This window comes from Mesoplodon densirostris, chromosome 7, assembly GCF_025265405.1.
Source record: "Mesoplodon densirostris isolate mMesDen1 chromosome 7, mMesDen1 primary haplotype, whole genome shotgun sequence".
Taxonomy (NCBI): domain Eukaryota; kingdom Metazoa; phylum Chordata; class Mammalia; order Artiodactyla; family Ziphiidae; genus Mesoplodon; species Mesoplodon densirostris.
In genome coordinates, this window is record NC_082667.1 from 113352235 (window position 1) to 113378302 (window position 26068).

The 26068-nt window shown below is 36.4% G+C and overlaps 1 protein-coding gene across 2 annotated transcripts in view; it reads left to right on the forward strand.

The window, feature by feature from the left end:
- Nucleotides 1-26068, forward strand: part of ARHGEF12 (Rho guanine nucleotide exchange factor 12) — a 143832-nt gene that overhangs the window by 94155 nt on the left and 23609 nt on the right. For both annotated transcript variants that reach the window (XM_060103029.1, XM_060103030.1), the window contains 14 exons: nucleotides 4630-4704; nucleotides 7538-7630; nucleotides 9413-9523; nucleotides 9809-9907; nucleotides 15169-15211; nucleotides 15503-15608; nucleotides 16038-16175; nucleotides 16670-16702; nucleotides 17017-17131; nucleotides 17851-17956; nucleotides 19409-19621; nucleotides 24298-24430; nucleotides 24732-24767; nucleotides 25141-25295. In XM_060103029.1, coding sequence (XP_059959012.1) covers nucleotides 4630-4704; nucleotides 7538-7630; nucleotides 9413-9523; nucleotides 9809-9907; nucleotides 15169-15211; nucleotides 15503-15608; nucleotides 16038-16175; nucleotides 16670-16702; nucleotides 17017-17131; nucleotides 17851-17956; nucleotides 19409-19621; nucleotides 24298-24430; nucleotides 24732-24767; nucleotides 25141-25295 — 1456 coding nt within the window. The remainder of the gene's footprint in view (nucleotides 1-4629; nucleotides 4705-7537; nucleotides 7631-9412; nucleotides 9524-9808; nucleotides 9908-15168; nucleotides 15212-15502; nucleotides 15609-16037; nucleotides 16176-16669; nucleotides 16703-17016; nucleotides 17132-17850; nucleotides 17957-19408; nucleotides 19622-24297; nucleotides 24431-24731; nucleotides 24768-25140; nucleotides 25296-26068) is intronic.

A 26068-nucleotide genomic window follows, 5' to 3' on the forward strand; every position in this document is an offset into this window, starting at 1 on the left:
TTAGTAATGCTTTCTTGATTAACCCAGAAATTACCAGATGTACATGGATTTTTGTTAAGAAGATGATCAGAAAGTATTTTAAGCTGAATATGATGTAGCACCATAGTTATATGAATACTTAAAAGCTAAGTTCAGTGTTACTTACTCAGCAATACTTTGTAAGTAGTGTGCAATAATAGGAATAACGAATTAGAAATAGATCACCCTCTTTAAAAGTGATGAGGAAAGTAATCTAAATCAGTTTTTTTTTTCCCAATGTGGGTCATAAAATCAATTTAGTGGGTTGGGGCCAGCATTTTAAAAAAATAATAAGATAGGAAGTAAGAGTACTTTTCATGTAGAAGAGCTAAGTGTTACTTTTTTTGACTTTTGTTGTACACACACATATATACACACATGTGTGTATATGTACACATGTATCAGTGTGTGTGTGTATGCAGGTGTGTGCATGCTGGTTAGCAGTGTGAAATTTCTCTTATTGGAGGTTGTAAAAAAAAAAAAAATGGAGGCTTCCCTGGTGGCGCAGTGGTTGAGAGTCCGCCTGCCGATGCAGGGGACACGGGTTTGTGCCCCAGTCCGGGAAGATCCCACATGCCACTGAGCGGCTGGGCCCGTGAGCCATGGCCGCTGAGCCTGCGCGTCCGGAGCCTGTGCTCCGCAACAGGAGAGGCCACAACAGTGAGAGGCCCGCGTACCGCAAAAGAAAAAAAAAAAAAAAGAAAGCCACTGGTCTAAGCCATCATTTAGGGTATCTTTTGAGGTTTAACGCTCAGTGACTCAGGTCCTCATGCAAGGAAAATTTGAGGATTTTTTTAATTTTTTTGAAAGATGTTGATAGGAATCTTATGATTGGATAGGCTGTCTTAATGAAAGATTTCAGTTTTAACTCAAGAAAGCAATTATAGTAGTTTACGTTTATTGGGCATACATACCATAAACTGTAATATGTGTTATACATTTTTTATCTTAGTTAATTCTCAGAACAGCCCTATGAAGTAGTAGTATTGTTATCACAGCTTAACAAAAGAAATAACTGAGGCCAAAGTGAGTTAACTAACTTGCCAAACTCACCCAGCTAATAAGTGATCTGCCTCTACCTAGTTTCAAAATACCAGTACTCAGAGGCTCCAAGGTATGCAAATGCATAACATTTGGGGAGAGCAGTGAAAATTTTACAGGTATACTAGGATTATAGATGAAATGGCTGGAACTGATCTTAGAAACAAAGCCTTGAGTCCAAGTTATAACTTGTTCTAGCAGTACTGCTTTTGGGAATCCTCACATTTTTCCTTTTTGATTTAGTGCTGGTTCTCCTCTCTGTTTTCATGGCTTGTCTCTACCATTAGATGGAGAGTTTCTTGAGAGCCAAGCACCCATCATATTTGACTTTATGTCTACAAGAACTGGCAGATTGTAGGAATTCAGAACAAGTGATACAAATGAAAATTTTGAATTTTATCTTATATTTAGAGAAATGTTAACAATAAAATCTGTGGCTTAGAAATATAACTGTATGAAATACAGAGTGAATTGGCAAGTGTAGGAACAGGCATTCCAGTGAATTAAGACTGCTTGACACGATTGGTGTTTAATCGGTATTTGAACAACAGAATGAATGAGTAAAGAGTTTGGGCTTTTATCATGCATGCAGAAGAGAGGCACAGTCAGAAACATGTCAGTGTGGAAAATGAATTGGAGTAAAGAGATAGGGAGATCAGCAAGAAAAGAAGACTGCTTGGCTTAAGAAGAACTTAAAAAATATGTGTTAAATGGCTGATAAATTGTCACCATTTATTGAATACCTACTTTGTGACAGTGGTTGTACCTAATGCTTTACAGATATTCTTTTTAACTTTCATTGTAATCTTAAAGAAGCAATATCACCATTTTATAGATGAGGAAATTGAGGCCAATTAAGTGGATGTTGTGGAAATCCAGGTGAGAGATGCTTTGGTGCAGACTAGGATATTCGCTGAACACCTAACAAACTGGTGTAATTCCTGCAGGTGTCTTTTTGAAGCTAGAGACATGCTACTTTTAGCTTATGGATTTCCATGTTTGTTTCAGTTGTACTGTATTAAGATTGTAGGAACCAATCAATGCTTTTAATTTATTTTTCAATTTTCTGCTCCTTTTTAATAAAATAATCTCTTTATGGTGTTTGTGATATCATTATCATTATAAAATTCCCTGCTTTTGATCACCTCAGAGAAGACTTTAAAGAATACCCACATTTCTGGTTCTCACAAGAGAAGCAACCTGATCACAAATCATCATCTAAAACTTAGAACATCTGCCTCTCTGATTTTCATTTTGCACCTGACTTTTTAAAAATTATTTTCAAAAATTTCAAAGCTATTCAAAAATAGACTAAGGTAATGATCCCCGTCATGTACCTAATCATCCAGCTCAGCAGTCATCAACAAGTGCTCAAACTTGTTTTTGTCTGTCTTCCTTCACTCCTCATACCCTCCAAATGCTGGATTATTTTAAAGTAAATCCTAAGACATTATTTCATTAATATGCATCTTTAAGAGAAAAGAAGACAAAGAAATGATAGCCATAATACCATTATCAAATCTTAATTAATATTTTCTTAATATGCAATTTGATTACCCCAATAGTCTTATAATGATCTTTTTTCAGTGGGTTTATTTGAATCAGGATCCAGTCAACATCTTCAGCCTTTGGTTGATAAGTCTCTTAAGTTAGAATAGTTCCCTCCTCTTATTTTTTTTTGCTATTTCGTTGTTGTTGTTGTTGTTAAACTGGGTCACATGTCCAGTAAAACAACCCACATTCTAATTGTATTTTCATGGTGTTGTTTAGCATGTTCCTTGAGTATATATTTGCTGAAAATTGGTAGTAAGATCTAGAGTCTTGAACAGATTAATGTTTGAGAGTTGTTTGGCAAGAACAATTCATGGGTGGTACTGTGTATATCCTGTTATATCACATCAGGAGGAGAATGTCTGGTTGTCTTTTTGTGATTGTTAAGTTTGTATAAGGTGTTCAGATGATGTCAGCATGATTCCTTCATTATAAATTTCTCCATTAAGCTTTTATCTAATGTTTTTACCTGCCATTGATAGCAAAATGCCTGCATCCATTATTTAATTAGAGGTTTCAAAATGATAATATAATATTGTCATTCATTCTGTATTTATTAGATGGAATTATTTTATAAAGAAGAATTTTCCCTTACTAGTTGTAAGTTGCCCTAAAATATAGCTTATATATAAACATTTGATTATTTTCCTTTATGTATGTGTTTTCAGAAGAGTTGATGCCCTAACATACTCCAAAGGTCACTAATGTGGGATGTGTGCCCACATGTGTGCACATGTGTGTACTTGTGTAATATTTTGAATTTATAGATTTTTAACATATTTGCTTATTGCATTTCAGTCCATTGCAGTCATTATTCTTTTTGATACTTATTAAAATTTGTCCCTTTTTTTGGGCTGGTGGTAGTCTCCTCAATTTGTTTTCTATGTTCTTTTGACATGGCTCCCCAGTAACATAGCTTTCTTTCATTTTGGTGTGACAAAATTATTCTCGCTTTATCTTTTATATCTCTTGACCCAGAGTCATCCATTTCTCCCAGGTGGGGCTTATATTGAAACTACTGTTTTCTCTATCTTGTGGTATCTAGGCTTGTGTATAGGTAGCATATATCTTCCGTATAGGCATTCACACAAAAATCTCTTGTACCTCATTTTCAGCTGCTCTGAAGAATGGCTCACATTGCTTGGGGTGTTCTTCATCCCCCCAAAATTGAAGTTCTGTGTATCATATAGTTTGTATTTTACATTAGGTCATCCCAAACACACCATGTAAAGTTTATAAAAATCCATAAATCAGTTTACATGAGGTAGTAATGGAAAAATAGAAGCTTATTTTCATTCATATAAATAGGCCAAAATGCTTTTAACTTGGTTAGAAAGAATAGTTTGGGGCAGAGAGGTTTAGAGGAAATGGATAAAGATACAGTTTGATTTTGACATAAAGAATTTTTTTTTTTTTTTTGGCTGTGTTGGGTCTTCGTTGCTGCACACGGGTTTTCTCTAGTTGTATCCAGTGTGGGCTCCTCTTCGTTGTGGTGCACGGGCTTCTCATTGCAGTGGCTTCTCTTGTTGCGGAGCACGGGCTCTAGGCATATGGTCTTCAGTAGTTGTGGCTCGCAGGCTCAGTAGTTGTGGCACACGGGCTTAGTTGCTCCATGGCATGTGGGATCTTCCCAGACCAGGGCTCAAACCTGTGTCCCCTGCATTGGCAGGCGGATTCTTAACCACTGTGCCACCAGGGAAGCCCTGACATAATGAATTTGTGATATATAATATATCTGGTTAGAGTTATTTGATAGAAATTAACCCTCAGGCCTAAAGATGAAATAAAACTATTCTATATTATTTTATCAACATAAAACTAAAAAGCTAAGAGAATAAGTGACTTGCCAAAGTCACGTAAAAAGTAGCCGAGCCAAGTATTATATGAAAGATATTCAGTAGTTTCAAACACAAATATGAAATTCAGAACATTATTCTTTCACACAGTTTTTCTTTATCTCCTTTGGTGAGCCTATCGAAATGAAATGAATGTCTTTTTTTTTTTTTTTTTTCTCATTAGAGTCCCAAGAGTGGCCTAAAAGAGAGGATTTATCTAGAGGAAAACCCAGAGAAAAGTGAAGTAATTCAGGACACTGTGAGTATGAACTCCATGAAATTATAGTGTTTTCTTTAGCTTTCCTTATACTTAAGTGACAGAGATATCTGATATTTGTGTGTGTGTGTGTATGTATATATATATATATTTTTTGGAGCAAAAGCTTAAACTTATTAAAGGAACTTAATAAAGATTTGATAAATGGAGAGCTACTCCATAGTTAGTAATATTAGGTGGTTAAATTTTTTTATAGTAAAGTGCACATATCATAAAATATACTATTTTAACCTTTTTAAAGTTCATTGGCATTGTTACATTCACATCATTGTACAGCCATCACCACATCTATCTCTAGAACTTTTTCATCTTTCCCAACTGAAACTTGGTGTCCACTAAACACTGTGTCCACTAAACACTAACTCCCCATTATCCTCTCCGTTCAGCTCCTGGCAATCATCACTCTACTTTCTGTCTCTTTGCATTTGACTAGGAACCACATATAAGTAGAATCATACAATATGTGTCCTTTTGTGACCAGCTTATTTCACTAAGCATAATGTCTTCAGTGTTCATCAATGATTCAGCATGTATCAGAATTTCCTTCCTTTTTAAGGCTGAATAATAATCCATTTTGTGTATATACCACATTTTGTTTATCCATTCATTCATCAGTGAACACTTGGGTTGTTTCCACGTTTTGGCTGTTGTGAATAATGTTACTCTGAACATGGATGTACAAATAAATATCTGTTCAAGTTCTTCCTTTCAGTTCTTTTGGGTGTATACTCAGAAATGGAATTGCTAGATCTTGCATATTCTTAATTGAATACGTTTAGCATTCTGAGTTTATTTTTTTATTTTTTTTAAAAATTTATTTATTTATTTATTTTTGGCTGTGTTGGGTCTTCGTTTCTGTGCGAGGGCTTTCTCTAGTTACGGCGAGCGGCGGCCACTCTTCATCGCAGTGCGCGGGCCTCTCACTATTGCGGCCTCTCCCGTTGTGGAGCACAAGCTCCAGACACGCAGGCTCAGTAGTTGTGGCTCATTGGCCCAGTTGCTCCACGGCATGTGGGATCTTCCCAGACCAGGGCTCGAACCCGTGTCCCCTGCATTGGCAGGCAGATTCGCAACCAGTGCGCCACCAGGGAAGCCCCTGAGTTTATTTTTTAATTAGGACTTTAATAAAGTTTTATAGTAAAAGATTTAACAGCATATTGTGATTCATCTATTATTAGCAATATAAGGACTGTTGAAAAATCAGAAGCATCACATCAAAATAACAAAGACAAAGACAAAATAAAAATTGTCTCACTGATACTCTAAACAAATTTCTGTTGTTTTACCTGATTTTTAAAAAAAATTATTAAAGGCTTGTGGTTTAAAAAACAAGAGTAAAAAAGGCAGAATCAAGTTCAGGAAATGCAAATACATAGAGTTACAACACACTTAAGGAAGAAAAACTACAGCTATGTATTATTCACTTAATTTATAACTTGTTGGTCCATGTATATAGTTTCAACTGTAACTACTGTGCAGATAACTCCCAAATCACTATCAAAGAGAGCCTCACTCTCTGCTCAAATCCAGATCGTACAGCATTCAACTGCTGTCATATTTAAGCCAAACTCATTTTTTTCATATTTGTTCCAAATTTTCTATTTCTCTTAATACTGTATGGTCTCTGACTTCAGTGTTGCTAGTATTCAAATATCCCATATTTTTTGCACTGTACAGTAATGTTCCACCACTGCCTTTTTCATGTGAAATCCAAATTTGTAAGTGAATTGACACATAGATGAGCTATTGCACGGGAGTGAGATCTGCCGACCTACAATTTATTTTTACAGTCTTGTTGTCATTGTTTCTATAGCAGCGTTTGTGTGATTACTTGAACATTTTATTACATTATGGCAGTGATTTTCAACTAGGAGTGATTTTGTCCCTTGGGGGACATTTGGCAATGTCTGGAAACATTTTTTTTTTTTTTTTTGTGGTACGTGGGCCTCTCTCACTGTTGTGGCCTCTCCCGTTGCGGAGCACAGGCTCCGGACGCGCAGGCTCAGTGGCCATGGCTCATGGGCCCAGCTGCTCTGTGGCATGTGGGATCTTCCCAGACCGGGGCCCGAACCCGTGTCCCCTGCACCAGCAGGCGGACTCTCAACCACTGCGCCACCAGGGAAGCCCTGGAAACATTTTTGATTGTCATGACTGGGAGGCTGCTCCTGGCATCTAGTGGGTGGAGAGAAGCCAAGGATGCTGCTACACACTTTACAATGCATATGACAGCCTCCACAGCAAAGAATTATCTGGCCCAAAATGTCAACAGTACCAGGATTGAAAACCCTGCATTATGTACTTATGAAAATGAACTTTAAATGAAAAAAATAAGGTTCAGTGACAGCTTTCAATTTATGACCTTAATAGAAATTTTTGTATTAACCTCTCTGCTAAACTTATTTCTATTCTCATTTTTCCTTTGTCCTGTTGTCTTCATTCACTTTTAATCTAACTTTTAAAAATTGTTAACTATTTATGTAAGCCAGCTTTATTTCTTTCTATAATAAGGTCTAGATATGTATGAAATAATAAATGAAGTATACAGAGAGGGATTAGAATCAGATAACCAAGTGTGTAGTAAGCAAAGGGTGTTTATTATTTCCAGGGGAAATGTTCTCCCCCACCCCCGCCCCCAAGAAACAATCAACACTGGAAAATTTGAGAACCACTCTGAAAATAAAGTACCTAAAGAAAATAAATAAAAAGAAATCCAGTCAGTTTAGTGAACTATGTCTTTCTGATGGTTTGGCTTTATCCTGTCTCTGAAATTGACCACCGGATAATTTTTCTGTTCCTTTTCTCTGAATGTTACCAGGACGCTCAATCACTTATTGGGAGTCCCTCTACCCGTATAGCACCTCATATTATTGGAGCAGAGGATGATGACTTCGGTACTGAACATGAACAGGTGATGACTTTTTTTCTAAAAAAAAAATTATTAATTTTCTGAGATGTTTGATTTCTTGCAAAAATGAACACTTTCTGGATTCTGAAATTATATTTAAAAGGATTTGAAGCTAAAATCTTAGAACTAAGATTAATTAATTGGCTAATTGCCCAGGTTAATTGCTTATTTTAGCTTTGACCAATAGAAATGGCTTTGCTTTTGAAGCTGATAAGAAGTCATTGATTTATACCTAAGTATCTCATCTTGGGAGAGGGGTATATTATTATAATTTTTTTTTAATTTCAAATTCCAGTTGTTTATTGATGGTATATAGGAATATGGTTGGCTTTATTCTTGTCCTTGTATCCCATGATCTTGTTAGTAAACTCACTACTTCTAAGAGCTTTTTAAAGTAACTTTTTAGGATTTTCTATATAGACAACCACGAACAGAGACAATTTTTATTTCCTTGTTTCCAATCTGTTTATCTTTTATTTCTTGCTCTTACCTTTATTGTACTAGTTAGGATTTCCAGTATGAGGTTGAATCAGTGTGGTGAGACAGGACATCCTTGTCTTATTCCTAATCTTAGGAAGAAAGCATTCAGTCGTTTATTATTAAGTATGATGTTAGCTATAGGTTTTTTGTAGATACTGTTTTTTTTAATTGAGAAAGTTTCCTTCTATTCCTAGTTTGCTAGGAGTTTTTTATCATGAATGGATGTTGACTTCTGTTGAATGACTGAGATGATCATATGTTGTTTTTTTAAATTTAGTCTCAATATGGTAAATTACATTAATTGATATTATGAGCATTTTGAAAGAGCTTTGTTTTCCTGGGATAAACCACAGTTGGTCATAATGTATTTTCCTTTTCATAATAATGTTGGATTCAATTAACTATTATTTTGCCTAGGATTTTTGCATCTGTGTTTATGGAGGATATTAGTCTGTAGTTTTTTTTTTTTATATATAATGTCTTTGGTTTTGATACTTGGGTAATGCTGAACTCTTAGAATGAGTTGAGAAGTGTTACTCCTCTTGTATATTCTGAAAGAGATTGTGTAGAATTGGTATTATTTATTTAGATTAACTTATATAATTGTAGGTTACCTTAAGTTTAACTATTGCTGTTTTCTGTGTTCAGTGTAGTTTGGGAATATACAGGTATTCTAGGAGTTGTCTTATTTAAAATCATACAGCTCCCTTTCCTACCACCATTTCTACGATTAGCTCGAAAGGAAGACAGCTATTTTGTTATTAGGCAAAAAGCCTTCCATTACATTTTAAGAAGTGTTATTAGCCTGTTTTTTTTGCATACTGATTTTAAACGTGAGCTTTTTTTTTTTTGCCGTACGCGGGCCTCTCACTGTTGTGGCCTCTCCTGTCGCGGAGCACAGGCTCCAGACGCGCAGGCCCAGCGGCCATGGCTCACGGGCCTAGTTGCTCCGCAGCATGTGGGATCTTCCCAGACCGGGGCACGAACCCGTGTCCCCTGCATCGGCAGGCGGACTCTCAGCCACTGCGCCACCAGGGAAGCCTCATGTGAGCTCTTTGATAATCATCTTCTGGACTTTTATTCTCCCAGGATGGTCTTCCCTCCAACCTATTCCCAAGAGATTATTTTCAGAGGAGGAGATTCCATAGCCTGTATTGCTAATAAATTCTAGTGAAATTTTTTTAAATCTTGAATTTTTTTAGGGTAGGTTAAAGTGATATTTGGATAGTTACGTTTAATTGAGCTGACATTACATTTTGCATTTATATATTGGCATTATTGATGTATAATTACTTCTTTTTCTAGATCAATGGGCAGTGCAGCTGTTTCCAGAGCATTGAACTGCTAAAATCTCGCCCTGCTCACTTGGCTGTTTTCTTACACCATGTAGTTTCACAGTTTGACCCTGCAACATTGGTAATATATTTTATGATTTCACCAATTCAGAGTTCTTACATTGATTCATATACCATAAAACTTTTCACTTCAGCAAGATGAGTGGATGGACTTCTTTCAGTTTTCTAAACATATTAGATATGAAAGATGATTAAAATGTTACTAATTTATTTTTTATAAGACTTGGTTATATGGTAATAACTACATTGTTTATGGTGACCTACTTGTTCAAGGCATTCCTACTCAACAAGGATCCAGCAGATTACATTTTTCATGATTTCTCCCCCATTTCTTTCTCTACTACAGCTCTGTTATCTCTATTCAGACCTGTATAAACAGACCAATTCCAAGGAGACTCGTCGTGTCTTCCTTGAGTTTCATCAGTTCTTCCTGGATCGATCTGCAGTAAGTTACCAAGTTAATATTATAATCTTTGCTTTAGTACATTGAAGTATTGGCCTCCTACTTTTAGTCTTCCCTCCCATGTTTTTGGACTTCATTGAGCTTTCTGACATCTATATTATATCTCAATTACTGATTATTCTTGACTATAATTTTTTTTTATCATTTCTAAGTTAGTTGTAGGCATATGAATTCTCACGGTAGGTTTTAAGGGATATATATGTATATTTGGGTTTATACATGTGCATATTTAGGATGAGGGAGTGAAAAAGAGAACATAAATGCTATACATATATATATTAGGATTGAAAGGGCAATACTTGTATAATTGAACTCTGGTTGGCCTCTTTGAAGTTTGGAGGCACAAGGTTAACTGAAAAATGATGGAAAAGATCATACTAGTATAAATGATAATAGATAATAGTAGTGTTTTATTTTACCAATAGAAATCTTAGTAAGGTTTTAAACTAATATGTTTTTGTTTTTGTTTTTTCTGTAATTTTCTTTTTTTGTAGTATCTGTCTGGTTTTGGTATCAGGGTGATGGTGGCCTTGTAGAATGAGTTTGGGAGTGTTCCTTCCTCTGCAATTATTTGGAAGAGTTAGAAAAGGATGGGTGTTAGCTCTTCTCTAAATGTTTGATAGAATTCACCTGTGAAGCCATCTGGTCCTGGGCTTTTGTTTGTTGGGAGATATTTAATCACAGTTTTAATTTCATTACTTGTGATTGGTCTGTTCATATTTTCTATTTCTTTCTGGTTCAGTCTTGGAAGGTTATACCTTTCTAAGAATTTGTCCACTTCTTCCAGGTTGTCCCTTTTATTGGCATAGAGTTGCCTGTAATAGTCTCTATGATGCTTTGTATTTCTGAGGTGTCTGTTATAACTTCTCCTTTTTCATTTCTAATTTTATTGATTTGAGTCCACTCCCTCTTTTTCTTGATGAGTCTGGCTAAAGGTTTATCAATTTCGTTTATCTTCTCAAAGAACCAGCTTTTAGTCTTACTGATCTTTGCTATTGTTTTCTTTGTTTCTATTTCATTTATTTCTGCTCTGATCTTTATGATTTCTTTCCTTCTACTAACTTTGGGTTTTGTTTGTTCTTCTTTCTCTAGTTCCTTTAGGTGTAAGGTTAGATTGTTTATTTGAGATTTTTCTTGTTTCGTGAGGTAGGATTGTATTGCTATAAACTTCCCTCTTAGAACTGCTTTTGCTGTATCCCATAGGTTTTGGATTGTCCTGTTTTTGTTGTCATTTGTCTCTAGGTATTTTTTGATTTCCTCTTTGATTTCTTCAGTTATCTCTTGGTTATTTAGTAACGTATTGTTTAGCCTCCATGTGTTCATGTCTTTTATGTTTTTTTCCCAGTAATTTATTTCTAATCTCATAGCATTCTGGTCAGAAAAGATGCTAGATATGATTTCAATTTTCTTAAATTTACCAAGGCTTGATTTGTGACCCAAGATGTAATATGTCCTGGAGAATGTTCCGTGTGCACTTGAGAAGAAAGTGTAATCTGTTGTTTTCAGCTGGAATGTCCTGTAAATCTCAATTAAATCTATCTAGTCTATTATGTCATATAAAGCTTGTGTTTCTTTATTAATTTTCTGTCTGGATGGTCTGTCCATTGGTGTAAGTGAGCTGTTAAAGTCCCCCACTATTATTGTGTTATTGTCGATTTCCTCTTTTATAGCTGCTAGCATTTGCCTTAAGTATTGAGGTGCTCCTATGTTGGGTGCATATATATTTATAATTGTTAGATCTTCTTCTTGGATTGATCCCTCAATCATTATGTAGTGTCCTTTGTTGTCTCTTATAACACTCTTTATTGTAAAGTGTATTTTATCTGATACGAGTATTGCTACTCCAGCCTTCTTTTGATTTCCATTTGCATGGAAAATCTTTTTCCATCCCCTCACTTTCAGTCTGTATGTGTCCCTAGGTCTGAAATGGGTCTCTTGTAGACAGCATATATATGGGTCTTATTTTTGTATCCGTTCAGTGAGCCTGTGTTTTTTGGTTGGAGCATTTAATCCATTCACATTTAAGGTAATTATCGACATGTATGTTCCTATTACCATTTTCTTAATTGTTTTGGGTTTGTTTTTGTAGATCTTTTCCTTCTCTTGTGTTTCCTGCCTAGAGTAGTTCCTTTAGCATTTGTTGTAGCGTTGGTTTGGTAGTGCTGAATTATTTTAGCTTTTGCTTGTTTGTAAAGGTTTTAATTTCTCCATCAAATATGAATGAGATCCTTGCTGGGTAGAGTAATCTTGGTTGTAGTTTCTTCCCTTTCATCACTTTCAATATATCTTGCCACTCTCTTCTGGCTTGTAGAGTTTCTGCTGAGAAATCAGCTGTTAACCTTATAGGAGTTCCCGTTCCCCTGTATGTTATTTGTTGTTTTTCCTTTGTTGCTTTTAAGAATTTTTCTTTGTCTTTAATTTTTGTCAGTTTGATTACTGTGTGTCTCGGCGTGTTTCTCCTTGGGTTTATCCTGCCTGGGGCTCTCTGAGCTTCCTGGACTTGGGTTGCTATTTCCTTTCCCATGTTAGGGAAGTTTTCGACTATAATCTCTTCTAATATTTTCTCAGGTCCTTTCTCTCTCTTTTCTCCTTCTGGGACCCCTGTAATGTGAATGTTGGTGCATTTATTGTTGTCCCAGAGACCTCTTAGGCTGTCTTCATTTCTTTTCATTCTTTTTTCTTTATTCTGTTCCACAGCAGTGAATTCCACCATTCTGTCTTCCAGGTCACTTATCCATTCTTCTACCTCAGTTATTCGGCTATTGATTCCTTCTAGTGTATTTTTCATTTCAGTTATTGTATTGTTCATCTCTGTTTGTTTGTTCTTTAATTCTTCTAGGTCTTTGTTAAACATTTCTTGCATCTTCTCGATCTTTGCCTCCATTCTTTTTACGAGGTCCTGGATCATGTTTACTATCATTATTCTGAATTCTTTTTCTGGTCAGTTCCCTATCTCCACTTAACTTAATTGTTCTTCTGGGGTTTTATCTTGTTCCTTCATCTGATACATAGTCCTCTGCCTTTTCATTTTGTTTATCTTTCTGTGAATGTGGTTTTCATTCCACAGGCTGCAGGATTGTAGTTCTTCTTGCTTCTGCTCTAATATGTTTTATTATTAGCCTTGCTATAGGGTAAATAACAGTTAGCCCTTAATACCGCTTGAAGAATCATGCTGCATTTCCCTAGTTCTTTCATATTTGCATTTCTCTTAGATGACTGTTTCACACTTTTTCTCTCTTAAACTCTCCATCACTTCCTCTCCTGTTCTTTTCTCAACTGATGACCTTGCTGTTTCTTTGAGAAATTTAAATTATACAGAAGATAACTTCTACCAGATATATCATCCTACCTCTATCATACCATATGCTCTGCCCTCTCTCCTGGTGCTGTGTAGGGATTGTTCTGCTTTTATCTAAGGCCACCTCTTCCCCTGTTTATCCAGAGTGTATTTTCTTATACCTACTTAAAGATTAGTTATTCTAGCAGTTCTTCTCTCCTGCATCATCAGTTTTTTTGTTTTCTACTGAATCATACATATTAGCATGCAGGCATGGTTAGTTCTCCTATCTTAAAACAAACTCACATAGAAACATTTTGGCTCCATTTCTTCCTCCAGCACTTGCCCCATTTTCTTTGTATTTTTTGCAAAGTTACCTGTACACCTACACATGGCTGAATGCAATTACCTTCTCAATGAAGCCTTCCCTGAGCGATTTACTTAAAATTTCATCTCCCCCCACTTTCTGTCACCTTTCCCGTGTTATTTTTGTCCATAGAATTTATATTTTCTTTTTTTATTTATTTTTTGTCTATATTCCTACTCTTCTACCCCAAATGTAAGCTCCATCAGGGCAGATATTTTTGTTCTGTTTGTTCACTGCTATTTCACCAGCACTGAATAGATCCTGGCAGTGTGGTCACTCAGATAGTTACTGAATGGATTAGTTAGGGTTCTGATTATACTGCCATTGTTTAAAATATTACACAATATATTTATTAAGATAACTTTCTTTCATGAAGAAATGACAGTATATTTGAATTTCACATTTCTTAAGGGTGCTTGCTCCATGCTAAGTCAAAACTTTATATTTTGCTGCTCGTGATCTGTATAAGTGTATCAAAATGAAAGTGTAAGAACCCTATAGATTAATTTGCTCATTATTCTTTTATGCCACAGGTCATATTTATTTCATATAAATACCCACATACAGAAATGAACATATATATACTTTTTTGCATTTGTGCTAGAAATACTTTTAGGAAAGTTGATTTGAGCTACTTTACGGCAACTTCAGTTAAAGAGAAAGCTTTGAAATCCATTTCACTGTTCTTCAAATAAATATTAGAGATCTCATAATTTTTAGCAGTGACTTATTTTCAAATGTAAAACTTCAGGTCTCATGTTAATTGTGTAAATTCTGGAAGGATATGACTTAAGTAGGTGTATAATACAAAGTAAACATGAAAAAGTTAATATATTTTCTCCAAATGCAAAACAATTTTTTTCCAAGACATTTCCCAAATTAACAGGAGATAATTATCTGGTAATGGGACCAAAAACTACAGTTATTGTGTGAACAAATCCTAGCTAAGAAGAAGTAAATTATGACACAGTCATCTTAGTTTAAAAGTAAGAACTACACATGAAAGAACTAGAGATTCAAGACTCCAAAGCCTCAACATTGATATCCAACACCTTCTCATTGGGAGTGTGACTATTACTGTGAGGGTTCTTTAGCTTTACATAGCAAAATGGTTGGGAATATCATGGTCTGTAGTGTGAGTATATCAAATACAGCAAATAAAAATCATCATTATATATGAGTAAATTTTTCATATGATATACACATAGTTGAGGTTTTACCTATATTGATTCAAATGATGTATAACTGATTATCTTAACCAATGATTCTAGAAAGCCCAAGCCAATTTTGATTCATTCTAGAAAACTAAAGCCAACAGGAATAAGTAAGGCACAGAAGCATTCAGTCATCTAGTAAAACAACTGTAGATGTTTCCATTATAACATGATCCTTGGGAAAAAGGCTTATTTTCAAGTTTAACAATAGAACATTCCAGAGCTATGAAATTTAGATGGGTGAAACCCAGAAAATGAGCTTATACATGAATATTCTTGTAAAAAAAGATATTCAAGTTGTATCTCTTTATTTTGTATAAGTCCTTATATGCATCCTGAAAAGCTCTTAGTACTATTTCACTTTTTGTTTGCATTTTTGTTTTAGCACCTGAAAGTTTCTGTTCCTGATGAAATATCAGTAGATCTAGGTAAGTCTGGAGCACCAATATGCTGGAGAATTACATCTCTATAGATACGTAGCTCAGCTCCTCCCTAAGGTTTCTATCTGTTACGTGGTGACTAGTAGGTGATATGGCTCACAGCGGAAAAAAAAAGCCTATAATACATTTCAGGGTAAATGAAAGATGAATTCTGAGATGAAATAGATAAAATGTATTGAACTTCTCTTTGTCTTACTTCAAGTTAAGTTTGCACCAAATAGTGCCAGTTATAATGCAAAAAATATGCCTTAGATCAGGTGACTTCTTCTATTTATGCAGAAAAAAGAAGACCCGAGCTTATTCCTGAGGATCTACATCGCCACTATATCCAAACTATGCAAGAAAGAGTCCACCCAGAAGTTCAAAGGCACTTGGAAGATTTTCGGTAAGCTTGGTGGTAAGCTGATATGGTTGTTCTGAATTAATTTTCTTTTTAGGTAGGAAAACGGTATACATTAAATCCTTGGCTTAGCATATCGTCTTTAGCACTGTTACTAAAACCTAATGCACATCTGCAGTCAAAAGATTGGCATGGAACTGAGAGTGCATAGTCCCCATTCCTATGCTGTCAGGAATTGTGCTTAGTATTAGTACTCTGTGCTAAGTGTGTCTTTCAGGATATGTGCTCTGTTGAGTGATTGCCTCTAGAATTTTCTTCCTCCAGTGTCCTAGGTGAGATGGGCCCCCAAATAGAAAACTGTGACATTTTGCCTGTTGCTAGAAATTCACAGCTATGGAAACTCTGATGAAACATCTCCAGAGGGAGATAGTTTTTCTCTAGGCTACCTCAGGAAATTTCTCCTATTCCCTTTAGACAGAAACGTAGCATGGGGCTGACCTTGGCTGAAAGCGAACTGACTAAAATTGATGCAGAGAGAGACAAGGACCGGGTAACTCTGGAGAAGGAACGGGCATGTGCAGAGCAGATTGTTGCCAAAATTGAAGAAGTGTTGTAAGTAACAGAAATACATGTAGAAAGGCCCTCTCTACTAAGATGCTAATTGTGCTTAAAGTGAACAAATTTAGAAGGGGGGTCAGGTTGTCTATGTGGAGCTGTTTATTCTGTCATAACACTTGAGAAGCTGTAATTTTAAATTTATGCTGATATTTTAGATGACATTCTTGTATTTCTTTTTCTGGATATTGGTAAAATGAGTAACTATAAAATTTCTAACTGATCAAAAACAGGTTGAATACTTATATTGGCTTCAATTCACAGACTTTGGAAATGTTTCTTGCTATAAAACATTTACAGTTGATGACATGAGTGTGAAAAGCATATGGTTCCTTCAGGGATTAGAATTTTTCTGATGTTTTATTCCAGGTGACAGAGATTTGGGGTGGGTCCCAAAGCATTTGGCTCTGTTCTGCTGTTTCAGTTATGTGAGTTTAATAACAACTCTTTTATTAAACTTTAATATTTCATTTTTAAATTTTAATTTTTAGGATGACTGCTCAGGCTGTAGAAGAAGATAAGAGGTAATATAACTATTTTTTTCCTAGAATTTTAAGGAAAAAAGAAACTATCTTGTCTCCTGCCCTAAATTATGATTTATTTCTTTTAACATAAAAATATAGACTGTCTCCCTCTGGTGGCCTGTATTTTACTTGACTAATATTCTAGTATCTTGAGTAGAATCCTTTACTATTCACAGTGAATAGATAGCTCCTTATTTTTCACTTGATGAATTCTAAGAATTTCAGCATTGGGGTTTTGGAAGTCATTTGATATCTTTATTCTACCCACCATCCCTTCCCAGAAGTCTTATTTTACTTAATCCCTTCTCCCTCAGTTCAACAATGCAATATGTTATTCTCATGTACATGAAGCATTTGGGAGTAAAAGTGAAAGAACCTCGAAATTTGGAGCACAAGCGAGGTCGGATTGGATTCCTTCCAAAAATCAAGGTAAGACTATAATAATAATAGTGTGTTAAGGTCTCCGTTGCTTCTTTACATTTGATTGCAGTGCTTTCCTTCTTCTTAGTATTTACTTTTTCAGCAAATTAGTGCTAGGCATGCCAATAAGAATAAGATATGGTTCCTGTTCTCAAGAAACTCAAAATCTAGTGAGAAATCCAGCCACACAAACTAATTTATTAGGCAGTGTGAAAAATGAAACTAGTAGTTTATACAGAGAGCTGTCCCTAACTGTTCTGGCCTTATACTTTTCTTTTATGGTACCTGTCAGTGTTTGTAATTATGTATGTTTTGGTTTCATTTTTGTTAGATTGTAGATCTGGATGAAGATAAGGACCTCCTTCATTGTATCCCCAGCTTTTAGCATAGTGCCTTCGTACATTATTAGCTTAGTAAATATTGTTCAACAGATGAATGAATTACTTAGAACAGGCTCCCAGTAAATGTGCTATAAACCTACCTTTTACTTTCCAAAATTGTCACTTCTGAAGGGTTTGAAAAGGCATCTTGAGTTTGGTGTGTACATAGTACTGTGTGCCAGCCTCTAATGAGTGCCCTGTGTGTGTGTGTGTGTGTGTGTGTGTCTTTCATTTACATTTAACCAATTTCTTTCAACTGACCGTTAGAATGTGTTTCTGTTTAAAAGCAACAAAAGAAATCTACTCTGTTACGTATCTCTTATCTTTTTTATTGTACCTCAACTCTAGCAAAGTATGAAGAAAGATAGGGAAGGCGAAGAAAAAGGGAAACGAAGAGGATTCCCCAGCATCTTGGGACCCCCAAGGAGACCAAGCCGTCATGACAACAGTGCAAGTACGTTGACGTTTAAAATGCTGCATTCCCACCATTCCATGCCATCTTTACATTTAGGCTCATTTAGCTAGAATGGGTTGCTGGAAAAAGGTGTTCTAGCAATGTTTCCACTGAACTTCCGTTGTTTCTACTCAATGTGATTTCTGGACTAAAGCCCCGTGTGACTTCACAGTTGTCATAAACATCTTATTTAATGTCAGTAGAGTATTCCATTAGCTGTCCATAACATAATTTATTTACCTGTTCTGATTTCGTTTGCATTCAAATTCAGATTGTTAAATTTATAAAACAAAATGTGCATGGATTTCTCCTCCATACTTTGTTTTACCTCTTTATACATATATTACTCACTTTCTCCATACTTCTGCAGTTTTTCCACCTCTTCATTGTGTTTTATTTCCTGATGTCCCTCCACCCTCAGGCCTACTGGAGAGGCAGTCTCCTAGAGAGGGCTGCAGGAGAAGTAGGGGTGGGCGTGCTGCTGTGGGGAGAGGAAGTAGTTCATATAGTGGTCTTCAAGGTGACAGGTACCACATTTGAAAATATTGGCACGGTTGGAGTTGGGGGTGGGGTATTGTGATACAGTGAACCTGAATGTCCCACACAATGAGAAAGTCTCACTCAAAATGTCAGTGGTACCCCTTGCTGAGAAACACAGAGAAGATGAAGGACATTTTTGGAGAAGAGGTTGAGGAGAACAGAGCATTTCACAGATGCTGACCATGAGTTCCAAGGGATACAGAAGAGGAATTGTAGGAATTAGGGAAGGAAGAATTTTAGGGTTAGAGATGTACAAAGCTGTGTGAGGATGTGCCAGGTTATGGGGGGTGATGACCTGAGGGTCTTTAGCTTCTCGTGGTGACCGATGTGAGCAGTGGTAATGAGCAGCACAGGGATTATTCTGCACGGTCTCCGAGGCATGTCGTGATGACGAAGTTGTGAGTGTCAGGGAGAAGGTAGGGGCTTGCTCAGAGCCCACAGAGCTGAAAGGCTTCATCTTCTCTCTTACAAATGAATGTAGCTTCGTACGTGTCCATCTCTGGCTCTCGGCATCCCCTCTGCCCCCACCCGCTGTTCTCTCCGCAGCTCCTTTTCTCATGACCCTTCTTCTCCTGCCTCTTCTTCTACCATCTCCCACCCTTTTCTCTTCACCCTCCTTCACCTTCCCCTGCCTTTCTCTCTTTCTCTCTCTCTCTTTTGTCTCTCTCTCTTGCTCTGTCTTTCCTACCTCCTTCCTTCCTTCCTTCTCTTTCTTCCTTTCTTTCCTTTCCCTCCCTTCCTTTCTATCTATCGATCTGTTTATCTATCTATCCCTCACTCTATATAATAATTCATGTTATATTTTTCTAGGGCCCGCCATGTTCCAGACATTTTTCTAGATTCTTTTCATCATCTTTTTTTTTTTTTAAGCTGTTTTGCAGCATGGATTATTAACTATTGCTTTCTGTTCAGTTGGCAGAGCCATGGAACTACAGAAGCAGCGCCACCCTAAGCACATATCCACACCCTCATCTGTGAGTCCTGAACCTCAGGACTCTGCTAAGTTGCGCCAGAGTGGATTAGCAAGTGAAGGAGCAGACATTGGATACCTGCCGGCCAATTCCATGTCCTCCATGGTTTCAGGGGCCACTCTTTCCCAGGAAGGAGGGAAAGAGAATGATATGGGTGAGCTAATGCTGTAGTTCAACTTAGCTAAGTATCAGGATTTTAAAACAACTATACTGAGAAATAGAGTGGCAGATTATTTAAATCAAGACTGAATCCCAGTTTTAGTTTTAATATTTTAATATTGTATAACCAGTGACAAATCTGTGCTGAATGGTAATTTTGAGTTCTTATCCATTCAAAAAATATTTATTATGGACTTCTCTGTCAGGCATTAGCTCTGTGCCAGATGTTATCATACAATAATACATAGATTCTTGCCCCATGCAGCTTAGACTTCTGGGAAGATAAGTCATACAAATAAAAACTTCAAATCATGGGGAGTGTTGAGAGGACTGGTCAGAAGTTAGAGGCAGATGTGTGTATGCGGGGAGGCGGGTGCATCTAAAGAAGACTTTTTAAAAAATCTGAGATTACCAGGGTTTTTTTTGGTTTTTTTTTAAATGCTAAGGGGAAGCCAGTTGAGAGGAAGAGGTTGAAAATGCAGGAGCTGGACTATGTGTCCAATAGAACAAAGTTTTGAGAAGGAGAGAAGCGATGATATGTGGGGTGTATGTGAAGGGCAAGGTTATTAGCTGAGAGTTAGGATTTAGTGAGAAGGGCAAGGGGATTTGAAAAGTAAAGAAAGATAGGAAGTAATTGTAGATAATTGAGGAAAGAGCTTATTACCATATTTCTTCATACTTGTTATAATGGGTTTCTGAAGCAAGTGAGCTGGAAGAATTAGGTGGTTTTATTTGGAGAAGGAAATGCCTCTCTATATTGGTGATTTTGGAAGCAGTTCTATTTCTGGTATGACAAGATCAAGGATAAATCTGTGGGAGTGGTCACCAAGGTGGCAAAGAGGGGGTTACTAGAGAGGAAGAGGGTAAGGAACCAAGGAACCAAGGGTTTGAATACCTTTATACCACAGACTTTGAGATCACTGCATGTGATAATAGCACAGAGAGGAAAACTGTGAGCCAGCAGCCAAAGGTTCAGTGTTGCTAGATGGTTGTTGGTAGGGGGAGAACATGTGATATTATTCAGAGAGTGAGAGCCTCAGCAGAGCAAGGGATTTTTATAAGAAGGTAAGATAATAGTCTAAAAGTAGTACTGAGGAAAAAGAAGGGTCTCTAGCTCATCTCCACCCTGCAGTACACAGTGTATGACTGAAACATCAGTCTCTGTTTGAGAGGGCTGTAGCAGAAGAGGTTACCTTCCATGGGATAGGAAAGTTTTGACTTAAGACACAGCAGTAGGGGTGACATTTGTAGAGAAGTCTGGAGATTCTGTCTTATATGGAATTCTGAAGATGTTGGATTGAGTCATGCATTAATTCATGGCTCTCATGTCTCATTGAAATAAAAGCATGGTAGGTAATGAATAAACAAAAATAATAAAGAGAAAAGAAGTAGAGGAAGAAAAGATATTATCATTCAGTAAGAGATTTCAACAAATTTTGGGGAGATTGAAAGTGGGCAAGAGTGGTTTGATGGATAAAACAACATAAAGGAAGTCAGAGCTTGTAGTTCATTTAAGGAGTCCAAGGTGGGAGCCAGTCTGTCCATCAGAACCCAGGAGAGACCTTGGGCTCAGAGTTGGCGTAAGTTACGGAGTACATGAGTAAGAAGTAAAGCTGAAAATGATGAATTAATTGAAGGTCTGTAATCAAAACAGTTACGTCAGCAGCTTCTGATCCTTACATTGTAGAATATAAGCAGTCTGTCATTCCTGTATCAGCAGAAAATGAATATGCTCTTTGTTAAACAAGTTGAGTGAATTGTATAAGGAGTTAAGTCCTCCATGGTATTAGTGCCCTGGAGCTCACTTTAGGGGACCTGGAGCATGATAATAGGCATACCAGGGGCTTACCCTGCTCTGAGGGGCTTCCGGCTGAAACGGCCCTACTTCCACCTAGCAGAACGGAAGGCCAAGTCAGCTGCCCAGTGTTTTATTCTTACATATGAACAGCATTACTCACTTTTGGCAAAAGTTATTAGAGTCCAGACCTAAGATAATACATAATGCCAAACATATTAGTGGCATAAAAAAGAAAATACAAAATAAACACAAAAACTGCCACTAGCAGAAAATAATTTAGGCTATAAGTAAGAACTTCTAAAGATACCTCTCAATTAGATAGTATTCTTGAAGAAATTAAAGAGGTTATTATATCTAAAGCAAGAAGAATAGGATGTTATAAAAAGGGAGCAGAGACCAAAAAGTTTTAATATAACTATTACATATAATAACTGTTTTATTAGTTATTAATTGCTTTGTGATAAATTACCCCAAAACTTAATGGCTTAATACAAAAAATATTTACTACTTCACATTTTTGGTGGGTAAGAAACTCAAGAGCAGCTTAGCTGGGCAGTTCTGTCTTGGAGTCTCTCATAACGCTGTAGTCAGGATGTCAACCAGCCATCTGAAAGCTTAAGGGGGCCAGGAGACCTCTTCTGTGCTTCCGCAGGTGGCTGGTGGCAGGAAGACTTAGCTCCTTGCTGGAGGCCTCGGCTCCGCACCACATGGGATTCTCCATAGAACTGCTTGAGTGTTCCCTGATGTGGTAGCTGACTTCCCCAGAGTGATCCGAAGGAGAGCAAGAAAGAAATCCCAGTGTTTTTCTTTATGACTTAGTCTGTATGGATATACCCCCTTATTTCAGCAAGTTAGAAGCAAGTCACTAAATCCAGCCCACATTCAAGGGGAGAAAAATTACGTGCCACTGCTGAAGGGAGGAGTGGCAAAGAATTTTTGGACATATTTTTAGACCACCACAGCTGCTAATAATTAAATAAGAAGAAAAAAAAGAAGTCCCTAAAAATAAAGTCAAGGAAATATTTCAGAATCTATATCAGAGATATCAAGAGATAGAAATTGGAGAGACAAGAATTATGTAGAGAACCACCACAGAGATTCAACATCTTCTCTTTCACAAAACATCAGCAGAGGAATTGGAGGAGAGGCAGTTAGAGAAATGATAGAAGAGAGCTTCCCAGGGCTGAGAAAGAATACATGTCTTTCAAACAGAAAGGGCTCACCCGGAACCAACTACAATGAATCATAATGTTTTTAAAAAAGACCCATGCCTAGAGTAGCTTTGGAAATGTCAATGCATCAGAGATAAAGAAAAAGAATCCTGAAAGCTTTCAAGAGAAAGAAAATGGAGATTATGCTGTGTCACATTTCTCATAACATTAGGTGCTAGAATACAGAGGAGCCATGCCTTCAACTTGCTGAAAGAAAATGGTATTGAACTTAGAATTCTATATCCATCCAAACTATCCATCAAATATGAAGAAGGATATAAAGACATTTTCAGATACTCCAGGATTCAGAGTCTAACTGAAATGCGCCCTTTCCTTGAAAATAATTTAAGATACGCACTCCAGCAAAATGAGAGAAAAATTAAGAAAGAAAATCTCATGGGGTCCAGGAAACAGTGGAAACAACCCAGGAAAGTGGTGAAGGGCAGTTCTAGGATGATAGTTGTGTCACAGGCCAAGGGAGCAGCTGTTCCAGATTGGAACACAGGAACCTAGGGGATAAGAGAAAAGGAGATTTTAAGCAGTTTATAGTAACAGATGAAAAAGTTTGTGACTTGATAAAGTTATATTACTTTGACAGCAATAAAAGAAAGGCATTTAGAAATGCTAAGAAGAACAGAATTGTTCAAGAAAGTTGTCATGATTTGAACATGAAGCAAAATTTAAAAATGGCGTATCTTAAAGTAATTGATGGAGTATATGACTTTAATGTAATAAATACTCTGTTTCTAGTGGCCTAGGAGTTGTATCATTGGACCAGTAGAAAAGAAAACATAATCCTAGCTAACATGCCTCTTAACCTGGCATGAATAATATGTATATGTATGTTGTATTACAATATGTGTATGGTCATAATAATGTAAGCACGCTATTTGTTTTCAGACTTTTAGAATCAACCTAATAGGCAAAGCACAGAATATTTAGTTGTGGCTGCAGGTCAGAATGGAACTGTAAAAAACCCTCCTTATGATACAAGTAAAAATGTAATTGAAAGAAATGAAAGGTAAAAGGAAAGAAATATAATTAAAGAGAAGGTTATGGACACTAAATACCTAATTTGACATAGAGGAGAATTACGATACTAGCACCTGTTGGAACAAAGATATATATATAATTCTATCATTTAAGCTTAGGGAATAACAAATAAGCCAACTAGGAATAATAATATAGTTATTAAACAGTGGGAAGAAAAAGGGGAGGGAAGTGAAGATGGGGCGTATAAGTGAGCAAAATCCTCGGAGGAAGAAGAGATAGATATTACCTAAATATGATAAATCAAGAAAAAGAAGTATGAGGTTATTTGGAGGTGGACCCCCATAATAACTAAAATTTGAATGAAAAAGATTGGCACTGGGGGTAAAACAGGATAAAGTAAGAGAATGTTTCTCCTTATATGCCCTTCTGAGTTGTTGCCATATCTTATGTTGATTTTTTAAAACCTGCTTTAAAATGATTTTCCTGTTTATTTTTTAGTGCATTTAAAAATTTTATATTAGAATTTTGTTTCTAGCTAACCTGCAATTGTTTAAGTAAGAATTTGGCTATGGGTGAGGTTGAAACTTTCTGGGTTACTAATTCTTTTTTTTTTTTTTTAATCATTGTCTTTAGTAACACCATCTGAATGTCTGACTTGTGTCTTTTCAGGATCAAAGCAAGTTGGAGAAACGCCAGCATCTGGAGACTCCTTAGATGGCACACCTCGTATTCCCAGTACCATCTTTGACTTCCCACCTCCTCCATTAGATCAAGTGCAGGAGGAGGAATGGGAAGTGGAAAGGTAATTCAGTGATATCTTAGGGGCGTTTAGGACATTGCTTAAAAGTTTTTCACTGTATAGTATGCCTACACTCTGTAGCATTTTTCCCCCGTGTGTTTTTTGGGGGAAGAAGTAGAACTTACTGGTAGTAAATACTAGATAGGTACTGAAATGTGTTTTAATTTATTTGATACTAAATCATTGCAATATCCAGAATTATTTATCAGCCACTGTAGTTTAACACAATTTTGAGTACCTTTGTCATAAATTTCTTGATTTCCATTTTGTTTTTGTGTTGACTCTCTGTTCTCCATCATTTTAGGGTGACTGAACATGGGACACCAAAGCCCTTTCGAAAGTAAGTATTCCTAAAGTAGCTTTCAATAGGGCATATTTTAAGAAATATATCGTTTTCCCCAAAGTCCTAGTTTTAAAGGAAAAGAAACCCTGTACACAAATCTGTTAGATAGTATAAAAGAAATTTCTTAATAAACGCATTACTTAAAAAGATATTTATAGAGGTATTGATAACACACGTAAGCTGTTTTGTAGGAGAGGATGATGTATTTATAACACATGTAAGCTATTTTGTAAGAGAGGATGATGTTTCAGGCTCTATGCTAAGCAGTACTTCAGAAATATGGCGGATTTACTGTAGTGTAAAGACTTGTGCTGTTTCCCATTGTCCATGTGATATCCTCAAATAGAATCCATTATTTTTTCTTCATTAGGTTTGACAGCATAGCTTTGGGAGAAAGTCAAAGTGAGGATGAACAGTTTGAAAATGACTTAGAGACAGATCCACCCAACTGGCAACAGCTCGTTAGTCGAGAAGTGTTATTGGCACTAAAGCCTTGTGAGATCAAAAGACAGGAAGTAATTAATGGTGAGTTTAATTAGTTTTTGTTGTTGTTATTCACATATATTGAGTTTTATTAGAGTTAAACCAACCCCTGAGCCTTGGAGTTTGCTTCGAAGTGTCTGCTAGCCTTTTGTTTTGAACAGAGAGGAAATTAAACTAATAGATCGAGGATCCTTGAACTTTCCAACTTAAAAATGCAAATGATTGTATGATTCTTATTGATAATTTAAAAGGAAAATGTATTTAGCATTCAGGTTATTTAAAATTCATAGCATTATAGATCTTAACCTTGAAAAATCATTGAGACAACATATGTCCCATCACTTTACTTTCAGGCTAAATTATTTTTATGCATAGATTGTAAATGAGGAAGCTAAGGCTCAGGATGAGTGGTTGAATTAGTCAAGATCATACAGCTGATAAGTGATTGTAAGAAAACTAGAATCTAGGTCTTCCTTTATCCTCGTGCATGTTCTTTATTTTATCCTAGCATATATGTGACAGAGAGATGACATGGAAGCTGTACCTGCTACTGTCTTTAGGCTGTGATTTGAATAAATATCCTTCCTGTCTCTAGCAGCATTGAGACATAGTGAGATTATAAAGTCTGGCCTCAGAAATAAGAGTTTATAGGCAAATTAGGTAACACAGAGTGCTATTATTTCTGAAGAGGGTTCAATTCAAAGTCTGTATGCTATTTGGGCTTACAGTTTTCTAATGCTGTAGTTGTGATTGGTTGATGCTACCAACCAATGGATTTTGGAGTACATTGTTAAGTTTTAAGTACAAAATAGTTT